At 49.7% G+C, this 13,237-nt stretch overlaps 3 protein-coding genes and 1 non-coding gene across 4 annotated transcripts; 2 read left to right on the forward strand and 2 right to left on the reverse strand.

Annotated features, from left to right (window-relative positions):
- Positions 1-1,142: 1,142 nt before the first annotated feature.
- On the forward strand, positions 1,143-1,565 carry FMAN_07198 (uncharacterized protein; the record flags this gene model as incomplete). The annotated part of the gene is made up of 1 exon (XM_041830792.1): positions 1,143-1,565. One exon carries the CDS (start codon positions 1,143-1,145, stop codon positions 1,563-1,565), a length of 423 nt encoding a protein of 140 aa, XP_041681420.1.
- An 890-nt stretch (positions 1,566-2,455) lies between these two features.
- FMAN_07199 (putative centractin (ro-4)) lies at positions 2,456-3,747 on the reverse strand (the record flags this gene model as incomplete). The annotated part of the gene is made up of 4 exons (XM_041830793.1): positions 2,456-2,518; positions 2,569-2,883; positions 2,935-3,390; positions 3,439-3,747. 4 exons carry the CDS (start codon positions 3,745-3,747, stop codon positions 2,456-2,458), a joined length of 1,143 nt encoding a protein of 380 aa, XP_041681421.1.
- A 683-nt stretch (positions 3,748-4,430) lies between these two features.
- FMAN_07200 (putative MBP1-transcription factor, subunit of the MBF factor) lies at positions 4,431-6,722 on the forward strand (the record flags this gene model as incomplete). The annotated part of the gene is made up of 4 exons (XM_041830794.1): positions 4,431-4,490; positions 4,675-4,870; positions 4,921-5,094; positions 5,140-6,722. 4 exons carry the CDS (start codon positions 4,431-4,433, stop codon positions 6,720-6,722), a joined length of 2,013 nt encoding a protein of 670 aa, XP_041681422.1.
- An 864-nt stretch (positions 6,723-7,586) lies between these two features.
- On the reverse strand, positions 7,587-7,668 carry tRNA. Its single transcript is given in 2 exon segments — positions 7,587-7,621; positions 7,633-7,668. It is a non-coding gene; the product is annotated as a tRNA-Gly (tRNA).
- Positions 7,669-13,237: the final 5,569 nt, after the last annotated feature.

A 13,237-nucleotide genomic window follows, 5' to 3' on the forward strand; every position in this document is an offset into this window, starting at 1 on the left:
GTCACTATCCTTGAGTGTTTGTACATCAGACTGAGGTCATCTGTGTTGTCTGAAGTGGAGAGCTGTTACTCCGTACAGCCAACTGTGTTATAGACAAACTCCAAACTCACGATGCATGGCTTGGAGTCTATTGATTGCTCTGATCGCTCTGATCGACCTGGCTGAGAGTCTCAAGGTCTCACCACCAACAGGCCCCATTCAATTACAGAGTCCCATTGACAACGTGTTCTGTTACACTGACACTTACGCTTCCCCTCATGACGACGACATCACAAGGCAAAATTGCAAGGAATTATCTGGACTGGGACTGGGACTGGGACTGGGTTGTCATATCCAATATCCAAAGCACGTCGTCCTCTTCCAAGATGACGCTAACGCAAAGACGTCCTAGTCGTGGATCCTCGCATCCCTGCATTGGCCAATAGCTCGGGGGGAGTGCATTTCGATGGGGTAATTTTTACATACTAAAAACTCTAGACGATCCAGGAACACAATTTGGTAGAAAATCTGGGGGGACCGCGTGACAGCGCCATTTCTCTGGGCAAGGAACAGTCTTGGGATCACACGCACAGTGCTTGCCGTTAACTGCAAAGCGCAATTGACCAAGAATGTCAGGAGACGAGAAAAAAGCTCTGACTTTTTGCCTTGCAGCTCCTAGACTGGCGGAGTTGTTGACTCTTTGGGTGATCACGTCTCCTGTCCGTCTGGCGGCTATGGGATCAGGGAGTGGCGGGTATTGACATGGCGATCTAAAATGCGGGGAGAAGCGAAGGAACAAGAGAGAAGGAAGAGAAAAAAAAAATCTAAAGATGGGTCCATTTGTGGGGTGAGCTCAAAAAGTATCAGCAATTGCGTTTGTTGTGCTGTGTTTGTTTGGCTTGCCTTGGCTTGGTTTGGCTGTGTCCAAGCCAAGGTAAGGTTATGCTGTGGCCCCCTTGATTAAGCTTGAGTCGTGGTATAACTACCCAAGCTCTTCCCATCATGACAACCTCTCTTTCCCTTCTCAAGCTCTACTTACTACTCTTGACAGTCCAATCTACAACCTGACATTGAATCAATTGTATCCTCTTCTCATCCTCAACACTGAGAAATCACCACAACTTACAACCCATCTCACTTACACGCCCACAACCACAACCACAATGCCCAGCTACATCCTCACTGAGCCCTCCCCCTCCACAAACGTCTTCGTACGTTCTGGCCGCGGCGGTTACGGCAACATCTCTCGTGCCTCAAAGGACACCACATCATCCTCCCCATCAAACCGCACCGTCGTGACCCCCAGCACAACCACTACTACCCCCTCTCGCCGCTTCTTCAGCGGCATCGGCGGAGCTGGCAACGTCCACCGCGCAAGCGAGCAGCCCTCTGTGTCTCTCGACGACGAGTACGACCGCATTGCTGCCCGTGACCAAATGGCTGCTGGACATGTCGGCATTGGCGGCGCCGGCAATGTCTTCCATCGCAAGGATAGCGATGCCGGCTCTGATGCTAGCGACAGCAGCTCCATGAGCTCCAAGACGAGGCTTTGGGCTCGTGTTAGCAGCACTTTCAGCCGAGACTGAACAACAAGACAAGACATGACATAAGAAGAAAAGAATGATTGAGGGTGTTTGTACGAAAAGATATGAATTAGCGACTGGCGTTGAAAGGATTTGATATTGGGCGAAAAACATAATGGGGACCTCAGAGCAAATGGGTTGACGATTATACCCCGGATGTACGGTTGGCACTGACAATTGAGAGGGGCGATATGAAACTGCCCTTCTACTCTTGCTCTGCCTGTATGATGTTTGTTTCTGGTGAAGATTTATATACCCCCGAGCGCAGCTCTTTTCTATTATAAAAGCATTATTACTTATTACTCCTCCTCCTCCTCCTCCTCCTCCTCCTCACCCTCGTGATTTGTATACCCTCAGGAAGCAAGAAAATCACTGCCGTTAATGAATATCAGGGTGCCAGAATAAGCGGATCTCAAGGCATCTTGAGAGATATAAACTCACCCAAGTCTTTTCATCACTCGGACCTGAAGTGCTAGGTACTCTTGTGTCCTCTTGTATATAACATTATGCTCAGAAACAGCGACTCTTTGGTCGAGAGAACTTCACAAAACTAAACACAATCTCAACACATCAGGGTATCATTAGGCTTCCTCTATCTGGCAAAGGTTGTCTACAACTGCACTGGTGTCTCTACACACCAGGCAGCACTAAATCTTCCATTCCATGCAAGGCTTCTGCATCGCTCTATCAACAACAGCAGCGCGTCAAAGGGGGTTGATTTGGGTTGTGAGGGCTTGCGATCACAAAGGGTCAAGGTCATCTCGATCATAAAGGTCCAGACGGCGAAAAAGAATCAGTGTCGATGAGCTCAGGCATGTTCATGTCCGATTGTTTCGTCGTTATGGCTGCATCACAAAGGTGCGAAGTCAAAGGGTGACACGCATACGCCATTCTTACGTGAACTTGGTATGGATAATGTCGGGGTTCTCATGCCAGTCGTCAATGCTCACCCACATCTGTCACACGTTAGTAAAGTAATGAAAGGAAGCACAGTAACATCACTAACCTTTCGGAATGTGCTCAATCCAGCTAGAATACTGCCTCCGATCCAGGTAGAGTACTTTCTCTCTGGTGGCGCAAAGATCTTGATCCTCATATCCTTGACAGCCAGTTTTTGCAACTCTGTCAAAAGACGGTCACCGAAGCCCTTTGTCAATGTGCTACCTCCGGAGAGCACAATGTTGCTGTAGAGAGATTTTCGTAGGTCGAGATCTGTTCGATTAATAGCATCAACAACGATTTGGTGTACACCAGGATATTCGAGGCCGATGATCTCGGGATCAAAGAGAATCTCGGATGCTCTGAAACGTTCCGCACCAATCTTCAATCCGTTAGCCTGTCTCAACATTGAGCAGAGAACAAAGAATCTCACCTTGAGCTTGAAGCCGTCTGGAAGCACGTATTCGGCAAACTTGCTCTCATTGGGCTTCACACCAACCCAATCCCTCTCCTCTTTCCGTGGATCATGAGCAACATAAGAGACGCTCTCCTTGATTAACCTCACGACTTCCTTCTCAGCACTCGTGTGAAAGACATATCCACTCTTCCGTAGCAACGTCTGCATGTACTCAGTCACGTCTCGGCCTGCCACGTCGATTCGGCGAATACTGCTGGGCATGGCGAAACCCTCGTAAACAGGTACAGCATGAGAAACACCGTCACCGGAATCGAGAACGATACCGGTTGTTCGACCACTGGCGTATAGTGATAGCACGGCTTGGATAGATGTGTGGAGTGCGGGGACGTTGAATGTCTCAAAGAGGATCTGGGCGGCCGTATCGCGATTGCTTCGGGGATTCAAAGGAGGTTCCGTCAATAAAACAGGATGCTGAAAGATATCAGTACAATTGCACGGCTAGGCACTCAAGCAACAAACCTCTTCGCTGAGAGTCTTCAAACCTTCACCGTAAACATACTCCCAAATCCTCTCCATATCATCCCAGTCGGTGACAATACCATGCTCGAGGGGATACCGAATTTTGAGCAGCCCTCTCAATTCGGTGGAAGCCTTCTGTCCTATGAATACCTCGCCTTCGAGCGCGCCCGCGAGAACCCTCAGATGCTTCGGTCGACCAACCCATGAGGGAAAGTAACATTTTGGTAGATCATCGCCTGCGAAACCAGCTCGAATAGTGCCAGATCCGTTGTCGAGAACTATAGGCGCATTATGTAAAGAGTCGGCCATGGCGTGTCGGTTTAAGAATTTCTCCCTGGGTGTTGTATGTCGTCGCTATAATATATCGTTCCCGACGTCTTTGTTGCTACCATACGAGTCCCGGCTGAGCTCCCCAGTGTTGGTCCTTCTGAGCTCGCAGCGAGTAATAGCCTCAAGGCCTCACGTATTAACTAACAAACAAAGAATCCCACGGTGCGTCTGCAGCTCGTCGTATCCATAAAGGGTCTTTCAAGAAAGTTCCGAGTGTTGGTTGGTATTGTCTATTTGTTTGTTGTACCCCTGCCAATCAATCCCGTCGAGGCCAATGCCTCGCCCGCTAGCAATCTGCCAGCTTCAGGAGGCGCCCCGTGGCAGTACTCGAGTCACGTGAGTCCGAGGGAACTCTTCAGCGCCTCAGGCAGCAGCACTTTAAGTGCTTCGCGTGAAGGCGCGTCTCGTCAACCGTGGACCGCGTCTTTGACGTGAACTCATATTACCTAGGCAACTTGAACCTTGGGAAGAGCTTTCGACGATACTGCAAAGCCCATTTGCAACGTTCAATTCGACCTCTCTTTTGCTGTTTATGATTGTTACGAGTTCTATCTTGCCCTGCTGACCCCCCCGATCAATCCAATCCTCTCCGCCCTCGTCCCGTCACCATCACGCATGGTCCGAGAATTGCTTCATCTTAGCCGCCCACATGGTCAAGGCCAATGCTAATGCAGCAGCAGCTGCTGCTTCTGGACCTGGCGTCTACAGCGCAGTATACAGTGGTGTAAGTCTTCTCAGTTGCTGCGACCTCTTTTATGTGACTCTATTGGTGCATTCTTCTGAACAACTTCGTTTGAGGATGGGGCGTCATGAGCAGCAAAAGTCTCTGATGGAGCTTGCCCCTGATACTACCATCCCCCACTAGTACTATCTATTCTATGCTTTTACTAATCAATTCTCCTTCAGATTCCTGTATACGAATTCCAGTTTGGTGGTGACCTCAAAGAACATGTGATGCGAAGGAGACACGACAACTGGATCAATGCGACACATATTCTGAAGGCTGCTGGGTTCGACAAGCCAGCTCGAACCAGAATTCTCGAACGAGACGTGCAAAAAGATGTTCACGAGAAAATACAAGGTGGTTATGGAAAATATCAAGGTTCGCCAACTCCTCAAATACGCTGTTTATCATCTAACGCCATTGCATAGGTACTTGGATACCACTCGAGAGCGGACAGGCATTAGCAGAGCGGCACAGTGTATTCGATCGATTGCGACCCATCTTTGAATATGTCGCTGGTGCGGAGAGCCCACCTCCTGCTCCCAGGCATGCTAGTAAACCCAAGGGACCAAAGTCTAAGCCTCCGCTACCGAAATGGAACAGTATGTCGAGTGTGATTCAGTTAGGATCCAGCTGACAGTTATCAGATCCGCCTCCAGCTCCAGCTCCTGCGCCCGTAATTCACGATGATCCCGATACGGTGATGGGTGACGAAGACACACCAGATAACCTTACAGTGGCATCAGCATCGTACATGGCCGAAGACGAACGTTTCGAGATGCCCCAAGTGCCAGGCACAGGACGGAAACGCAGAAGAGACGACAGCAACCTGCAAGACCTTACCGAGCAACAGCATGCGCTATACGGCGACGAGCTTCTCGACTACTTCCTCCTCAGTAAGACAGACCAACCAGCCGTGAAGCCTGATCCACCCGCCAACTTTCAACCTAACTGGCCGATCGATGCGGAGGATCATACGGCGCTTCACTGGGCGTCTGCAATGGGAGACGTTGATGTTGTCAAACAACTCAAGCGATTTAACGCTTCATCCACTGTCAGAAACATACGCGGCGAGACACCGTTCATGCACTCAGTAAACTTTACGAACTGTTACGAGAAGCAGAGCTTTCCCGCCGTGATGAAAGAGCTATTCGAAACATTCGATGCTCGTGACAATATGGGCTGTACAGTGATACATCATGCGGCTGTTATGAAGAACGGCAGAGTATTCAACTCATCATGCTCACGATACTACTTGGACAACATTCTCAACAAACTTCAGGAGGGCCTAGAACCAAGCGCATTTCAGAGATTGCTGGATGTTCAAGATAACGACGGAAATACAGCACTACACCTTGCGGCGCATCGGAACGCTAGGAAGTGCATAAGAGCACTATTAGGACGCAACGCTTCATCGGATCTTACGAATAACAAAGGAGTCAGGGCAGAGGATCTTATTATGGACTTGAACGCGACGAAGAAAGAACGAGGACCTCAACGATCGTCGTCTCCTTTTGCCCCTGAATCCCAACGGCATGCTTCTTTCAAGGATGCACTGCTCGAGAAGGCGAACCGGAACCCCCCGGTGGCTTTCCAGTCTGCGGCAGCTAACACTGTCCAGTCCCGGATCACACCCCTGATTATGGAGAAGTTCCAGGATCTAGCTAAGAGCTACGAAGAGGAATGGCGGGAGAAGGATGTAGCAGAGGCAGAGGCGAAGCGAATCTTGGCCAACACCCAGGCAGATCTAAATGCCCTCCGTCAAAACATCACAGACGCTGAGGGGCAGCTCGAGTCAGAAGAAGCGGCGTCCAAAAACAACCAAGAAGCCAACCTAGCCAAGCATCAGGTGCTGTCACTCATCACACACCAGAACCGCTTACATGTTCAGCGGTCAGTGGACAGCGAACTCAGCCGCATCAATGGCGATGGAGGCGTGCAGGAGGAGTCATACGAAGAGAGGCTGAGTCTCGCCCGCCAATTAAGTACATTGCTTGCTGAGCAAAGGACAGCCGAGACGGATTATGTTGAGGCGCTGAGCATGGTGGGCACGGGTGAGAAGATTGAAAAGTATAGGAAACTTCTCAAGAGGTGCCTGGATCCGAAGGAGGGCGAGAGCTTAGACACGAATCTCGACAGCCTGATCGAGATGATGGAGGAAGAGCGGGACGAGGATGGTATGGTCGGCGCTATGGAGTCCGAACCAATGGAGCTGTCAGGTGGCATCTAGTGAACATCATTGGGCTCTCCGTTGCGGATCTAGCTCCTCTATTATCTTGCTCTTTTGTTTTGACGAAGGTACTTATATATATCCTTATTGGTTAGGGGCGCGCATAGTTATGGGGTTGGTTAATCCTCTGCTAGTCTTGGGAGGATTTAGCAGAAGCAGAGTTTCTAAAGGAATGGGCGATGGGTGTATGCAATTTTGCACGATAGACCTGAGCGCAAGCGAGTTGATAGTTGCCTATGAAATACACTTGCTCTTGAACTCAGAACTAGCTTTTTCCGGGGAAGTCAGTCAGTGGCACTTGAGAACCAACCACCAGGTCAACGGTCAGAGTTGGTCAATCAAACTAGGATGCACTGCCGGAGACGGCTTGACGCCAAGGCATTCAATAGAGGGGGGATTCCAAGTTATCGGAACCGAGGCGCTCACTAACTGCCAGGTTGTGAGGATAGCGCCGAGGCTTGTCAGCCAGCCTCATGCTTCTGTGCCTTACCGATTTGCTCAACTTGACCATAGTACACCAACAGGAGGGGCTCCAGCACCGATAATGCGGCTGATATTGATTTCTAAGAGCGGTGATCCGTGAGTTATATTCTCAAAGAGGCTTGGTCATGCGCAAGCCATCTTCTTCATTCCACCTGAGAGAAATCTGCTCGGGACAAAACTTCCTCGAATCAGATGGTTCGAATGATGTGTAAGGGGACCTCCTGCGATGAGAAGATTTCGGGGCAGTCAGATCACCTGTTTCTTCAACAGACCAGCATCTTCCAGTTCTTACGTACAACAAGTTTCCCATAGAACAGCAAAAAGGGTTTTGCATGCCCGATATGCAAAAAAATTACCCACTCATTGAAATGATTGTTGTGATGCGTAATCTGGGAATCGAACCCAGGGCTCCCCGACGCTGCTCGAATGGCAACGGAGAATTTTACCACTAAACCAATTACGCTGTGGTGTTCGATGTCCAGTGTATCGTTAGTAAGTATTATATTCGGCTTCTGTGGATCAAGTTCATCGTCACTGGACTTGCCTCTCGTTCTCCTGTACAAGGATCTTGAGATTTATTTGCTTTTCCTTAGACAAGAGAATCGACTAATGTAGCTGACCGCATGAGTCTAAATCATGTGAGTTTATCAATTCATGTGAAGTGGAAACCTAACCAAAGTGGGTTCAAGACCAGCCAAGATTAAGGCTTTCTGAAGTAAGCATAATTAACGGCCATGAGAATCGGGCGTTGCGTAGTCAACGATGAAGCTCAATATCTAGGCTTTAGTGGTGTGTGATATCAAGAGGTTGGTTAGATCCGCGCTTAGGCCAAGCGGTGAGATGTAATGGCTGGTTCATGGTTGGACATCCCAGGTGGAGCGAATGTCATTGTTTCATCGTGAACCATAGCTTGTGACGATGATGATTGGGATGCTGTTAGACGCGCTCGAATTATCTGAAACTGGACACGAACGCGAGTAATTGACTTGTGAGAGTGGCAAGAGTCGTCGCGTATCTTGCGCAATCAATGAGGCCGAGCAATCCGTTGCTGGAGAATTGCGCCGAGCTTGTTCTCCATTTTGTATTTTTGTCGTGCTGCGCCAGTCAGACTTGTGTAAGTCATTTCCTTGTCAGCAAGGCCCACGTTCAAACACGAGGCTGGAGGCAACAGTTTGCCAACTCTCAAAAAGGCAATTCGAGCGATGGCGATGGATGACTCAAGACCAAGAAGTGGAATAAGACGGATATTATACCCTGTACGCATAAAGCATTGGTTCCAAAGAAGAGAGGGAGAAAAGTCCTAGACAAGGTATATATCTGTGATACTTGATATGATTTGAAGGAGCTTTCCGTATCCGTAGGAGGTTCTCCGCCAGTAGTTGTTTGTTTTGCAGGGTTGGCGAGGATTTGACTGAACTTGAATGTGACATTGACAAGGATATTGACCAAGGTGGTGGGGACTGGCTCGTAAGGCTGAACAGGGTGCTATTTTTGAACACTGACCAAGAGTGGCTAGGAGCTCTTGTTAGTCCCAGAGCCAGGCCAGGACGAAATGGCGGAGTTTGCATCCCCCGTCAGAATGTCGGCGTGGATCCACGAAGGAAAGGATTCCGCCTGATTAAGTTGCAGAGCGGCCGATATTTCTGCTAGAGGTACTTGCCGAGACCAGGGTTGTATGAGAGGAAGACTACCTGTTGCACTTTGCGAAAATCGACGTTGTGTTGAGATGCGGCGTATGTTGCATCCACAACCTGTAAGACAGCCACAACCATACTGCAAGAGCGCAAGACAGCCACCCACATGGAGAGAAAGCATAGGACTCGCATTGCATCCTTGTCTTGTCATCATCAAATCGCAGGCGATAATCATCGTATAAGAACGCTAGAAATCTCGGCCACCACCCCAGACAGCCCAATGGAAACGCTACCGATGCGTATCTGAAGATCGTTGCTTGATGTGCACTTTGGCCAAGCAAGCATGATGATGTAGGAAACGAATCCCATCACGGCTGAAAACCCATTCAGAGTAGGATTGCATGCACCTCTCTGAATGAAAAGGGGCTCTTCGGAACGCGCGGGGTTGTCCCATTGATGTTTGTAAAGACGGGGTTCACCCTCGTATTTTCACTGGCCTCAAGGTGAACCTTTTTTTCAATTCGGCCTGAGCCTTGGTACCTAGCGAAAGAGATTGCGTTGCATGCGGCGCAGCCGCATCTCTTGCAATGCGACGAGACGCCCTAATGTGGCTTCTAGAAAACAGTAGGGTATCGGTTTACCCTGGGGTGGGTTCATGTTCGTAGTCACGACTGACTCGGCAGGAAGCTGCTGAGTCCGAGATTCTGCGGGAGGTAAGGGGAGCCTGAATAAACATTTATTGTTAGCGGTTTACCCGCGACTCTCTTTGATGGCAACTGACAGTTCACTTCCATGGCCCTTGACAGAAGCCCAGACCCATCGTATTGACAATGAGTCCAGCTGGGCAAGGTTACCGCCGTCGCCGATCCTGGGTCTATGATTGGCTACCGAAACGCTGGAGAAGGTCTAAAGCGCCAGCAGGGAAAAAGAGAGACATTGGCTTGGCCGAGACTGATGAATTGTTGTAGACAATGTTATATTGACGGTCAACCTGAACCATGCGTCTGTGTGGCTTGTGAGATATCATGAACTAGCATGCGACGGCCCGTTCGGTATTGGAAATAAGTAATCAAACAGGCTTCGAACTGCTTGGACTGAATGTCAGAACCTAGCCGAGTTAAGAGAGGGTATTCGGAGACGACCACAGCCAACCGTCGCTTCGCAATGCAATGTGACGCTGGGCAATAATGCGCGGCGATATCATAATTGCGAATCCTTGTCATGATAGTACATACAGTACGGATGCATCATGCATCATGCAATACATTGACGAACCGAGTCACGTCCTTGGTTGAGTTTTTCGATAAAGCAAGATCTAAGCGGCAACCTTTAACTTGTACATACAATGTGGTCGGTCTCCTTCCTTCCGTGGTTGGGTGTGAACGTCAAGTTTCAGGCGCCCCTTGCAAGCCCGGCGCCAAACAAGGGAAGGCGGTCCCATTCCTTCCATTCTTGTATCCAATCACGTGTCGCGGTTCCATGGTTTCAGCTGGGTCGGTTCCTTTCAGTGTCACAATCGAGACTGCACTGGACGATCCCCAAGACAAGAGCATCCTCCACAGCCCAAGGGCAACGATATCGGGAGGACGGGGATCTCCATCCATCGATGGATGCATTGACCAAAACTCAACCTTCTAGTTCGGAAGCAAGCACTTCCAGCTGCAATGACATGCTGTCCCGCGTCGTGCCGTGTCTTGTACAGCGGCAGGCATCGATCTCCGCGTGGCATGGGTGGTATACAGCCACGCGACACGTCCTTATGATGCATCAAATCGGGGAGAAATGCTCATTAATCGTCATCATTTAGCACAGGCATGCTTGGACCAAGAAACCTATCAAACGAACAGATTCCAATACGAGACCCTCTCAGCCTACAAAGAAGCTCCCGAAACGACGCAGAAACCCATGATGAGGCGCTTCACCAGTCAAAGGGAATTCGAGTTGCATAGACTCTTCCAGCCCAACAAAAGTTCATGGCAACCATCGTGGTTAGCTCCATATGCAATATCACTTACACCTTTTCTACCGAATGCAGAGGCAGTCGAATAATAACAATAGCCCCGCCATTGATGCTCCTATGATGACTTCCACTGGGCTTGGCTGCTGGAGTATCTTCTACAGTACGCGGAGGCGGGCTTGCCTGTCTCTCCTCGCGGAGAGACCACTCCAGTTTCGTCAGGCGCCCTGCACCGCCAGTGGACAGGGAAAGTGTCCAAGAAGCAAAAGAATTCGTAATAACCTTTATGACCGCGACCGTTACTGCTACTCTACAAATATCGGTTGTTCAAGGTTGCATTGGCAGCGCCTCATGCAGGGACATAGTCGGCGTCATTACACCAGTATTGAATAAATGTACCACACCGCTCAGCCTGACGATCCAGATTCGCAAAGCTTCTTGAGAAGCCCTATTGCGATGTGGACACATTCGTCGATCTTGTGCGCCAGTACGTGTCGGACCAACCCAATTGTCGCTGCCTTAGATCGTTCGAAAACGGTTCGATAGATGCAGTAGGGATTCCTTCTCTACAGAGGCTTGAGACTTGCCCGATTCCCATGCCACTAACGTAGCCTTGTCTTGCCCAAAAGGCCAAAGGCTTGACATCGTCCCATCTAGCTCAACCAATGGCCGCTAAGATACACCCCTGGTCTGGAACAAGCTCGCCGCAGGGGTCTGTCTCTAGTCCATGGCGTCGCTACAAGTAGGGCTCACCTCAGCTGAAAATGCTCAATTTAGCCCATCTTCTGGCGTCACTCCCTCGCCAAACTGGTCAGATTTGGGTTTGGTCAGTCAACTAATCTGCAGGGCTTGGGCCCTGGGGGCTCGAAGCAGATTGCAGTGCGATCGTGGGGCATCATGGCCCAGGGACGCCCGGCTTGGCCAAGCGACTTTTGTGCCTCTGACGCCTTCGTTGGAAATCTCGGGCTGAAAACAGGGATGCCAATCTTGTGCAGACTGCAGGAAACGACTCTTACAACACGCCCTCGGGGTCCAGTACGACCCATCAACCAATTTGCTCTGACTTTATTCGACGGCCCCATGACCAGCTGTTGATGGCTGGAGACTTTTTGGAGCACCCGGTTCATCGAGTTTCCTTGATCAACTTTGATTGACACGATCCAGCCCGGCTCAGCTTGCGATGACATTGCAATCTCACACTTGCTTCTAGGATCTCATTCCCTGCCCCCGATTAATGTTTCATCATGAAAACCCCGGTCCTTTCTGAATTACACATGAGATCATGCCAAAAATGTCGCACGGAGCGATCAACGAAAGGCTCGTCCCACTGGCAGCTCTTGTTGATGTCTTCAGTGACAGCTTCTTCGAACTCGGGCAACCTTAACCAGAGGCACACTTACTCGGTCATTTTCAAATCCTTCCAACACCTCCAGAAATCAATACTCCACTTGTCAAAGCCACCCCTACAAGTCAAACGTTGTACCCACGTCCCGGGACCGAAGCCACAGCTAGTCTCGATTAGTAGCCCCTTTGAAAGAGGCTGTCTGAAGCATTTCTTTCCGCTCCTTTGCAAAGAGAATCCATGTTCATTTTCTCCATATTCCTAGCCCAGACCCTTGAAGAGCAGGGTGTGTTCGAAGAGGGGTGTCGTACTATCCTTCGACATTGGGCCCGAAGTTCATCAAGTGATGCTCTTGGCTTGGCTTGCTACATTGACCTTACTCGAGAGTTTCCATCAGTTCATGAACAACTATCATATAAGACTCAGTACCCCCAGCTACGTAACCTTACACAAATAGCCGATATTGCTTTTGCACTTTGATCCTTTGACTTCTCTTATATGCATCTCATATAACAGGCTTCACACCACGCCCTGTCTATTCAATCACAACTCGAGCATCACTTTGGTGATCCAAGGACGACCAAGAGGCCATCTACCATACCCGCATTGCTGGGGAATAATCCGACGGCGATCCCCTGGTATAAGTCGACCTAATCAGCTCCAGCATCTACTGAGTGTTGAGATTTGCGACGGAAGTTACTTCGTGACCGAGTCATCAACCAGATAATCTATCTGATACAAGCCACTACCAAAGTCTGGAGACACACAAGGCTTACTCAGGCGCCGCTTTTCTCCAAACAAAACTCGTTTTCTCTTTCTGACCAAGCGCCCTTAACCGCGGGTGTTTGAAGCATAGCCTTGGGTCGACCTGATTCAAAACCGCCAACAACCCTGTCTATTCAGCCCAGCCCAGCCTTCTTGTCTACATAGTCGACTCCGCCCAGACGAGGATTGTCAACGCAACGGGCAAGCATACCCCCAGAAAGTCACCGTCTGACCGCAGAAAGTAGAGTGACCTTTGGCCCCGCCAAGTGAACGACGGCGCCAAAATTAAGTTTCCGCGAATATATCAATCAATCACTGACATAAACGACGCACC

Source organism: Fusarium mangiferae (genome assembly GCF_900044065.1).
Source record: "Fusarium mangiferae strain MRC7560 genome assembly, contig: FMAN_scaffold005, whole genome shotgun sequence".
NCBI lineage: Eukaryota > Fungi > Ascomycota > Sordariomycetes > Hypocreales > Nectriaceae > Fusarium > Fusarium mangiferae.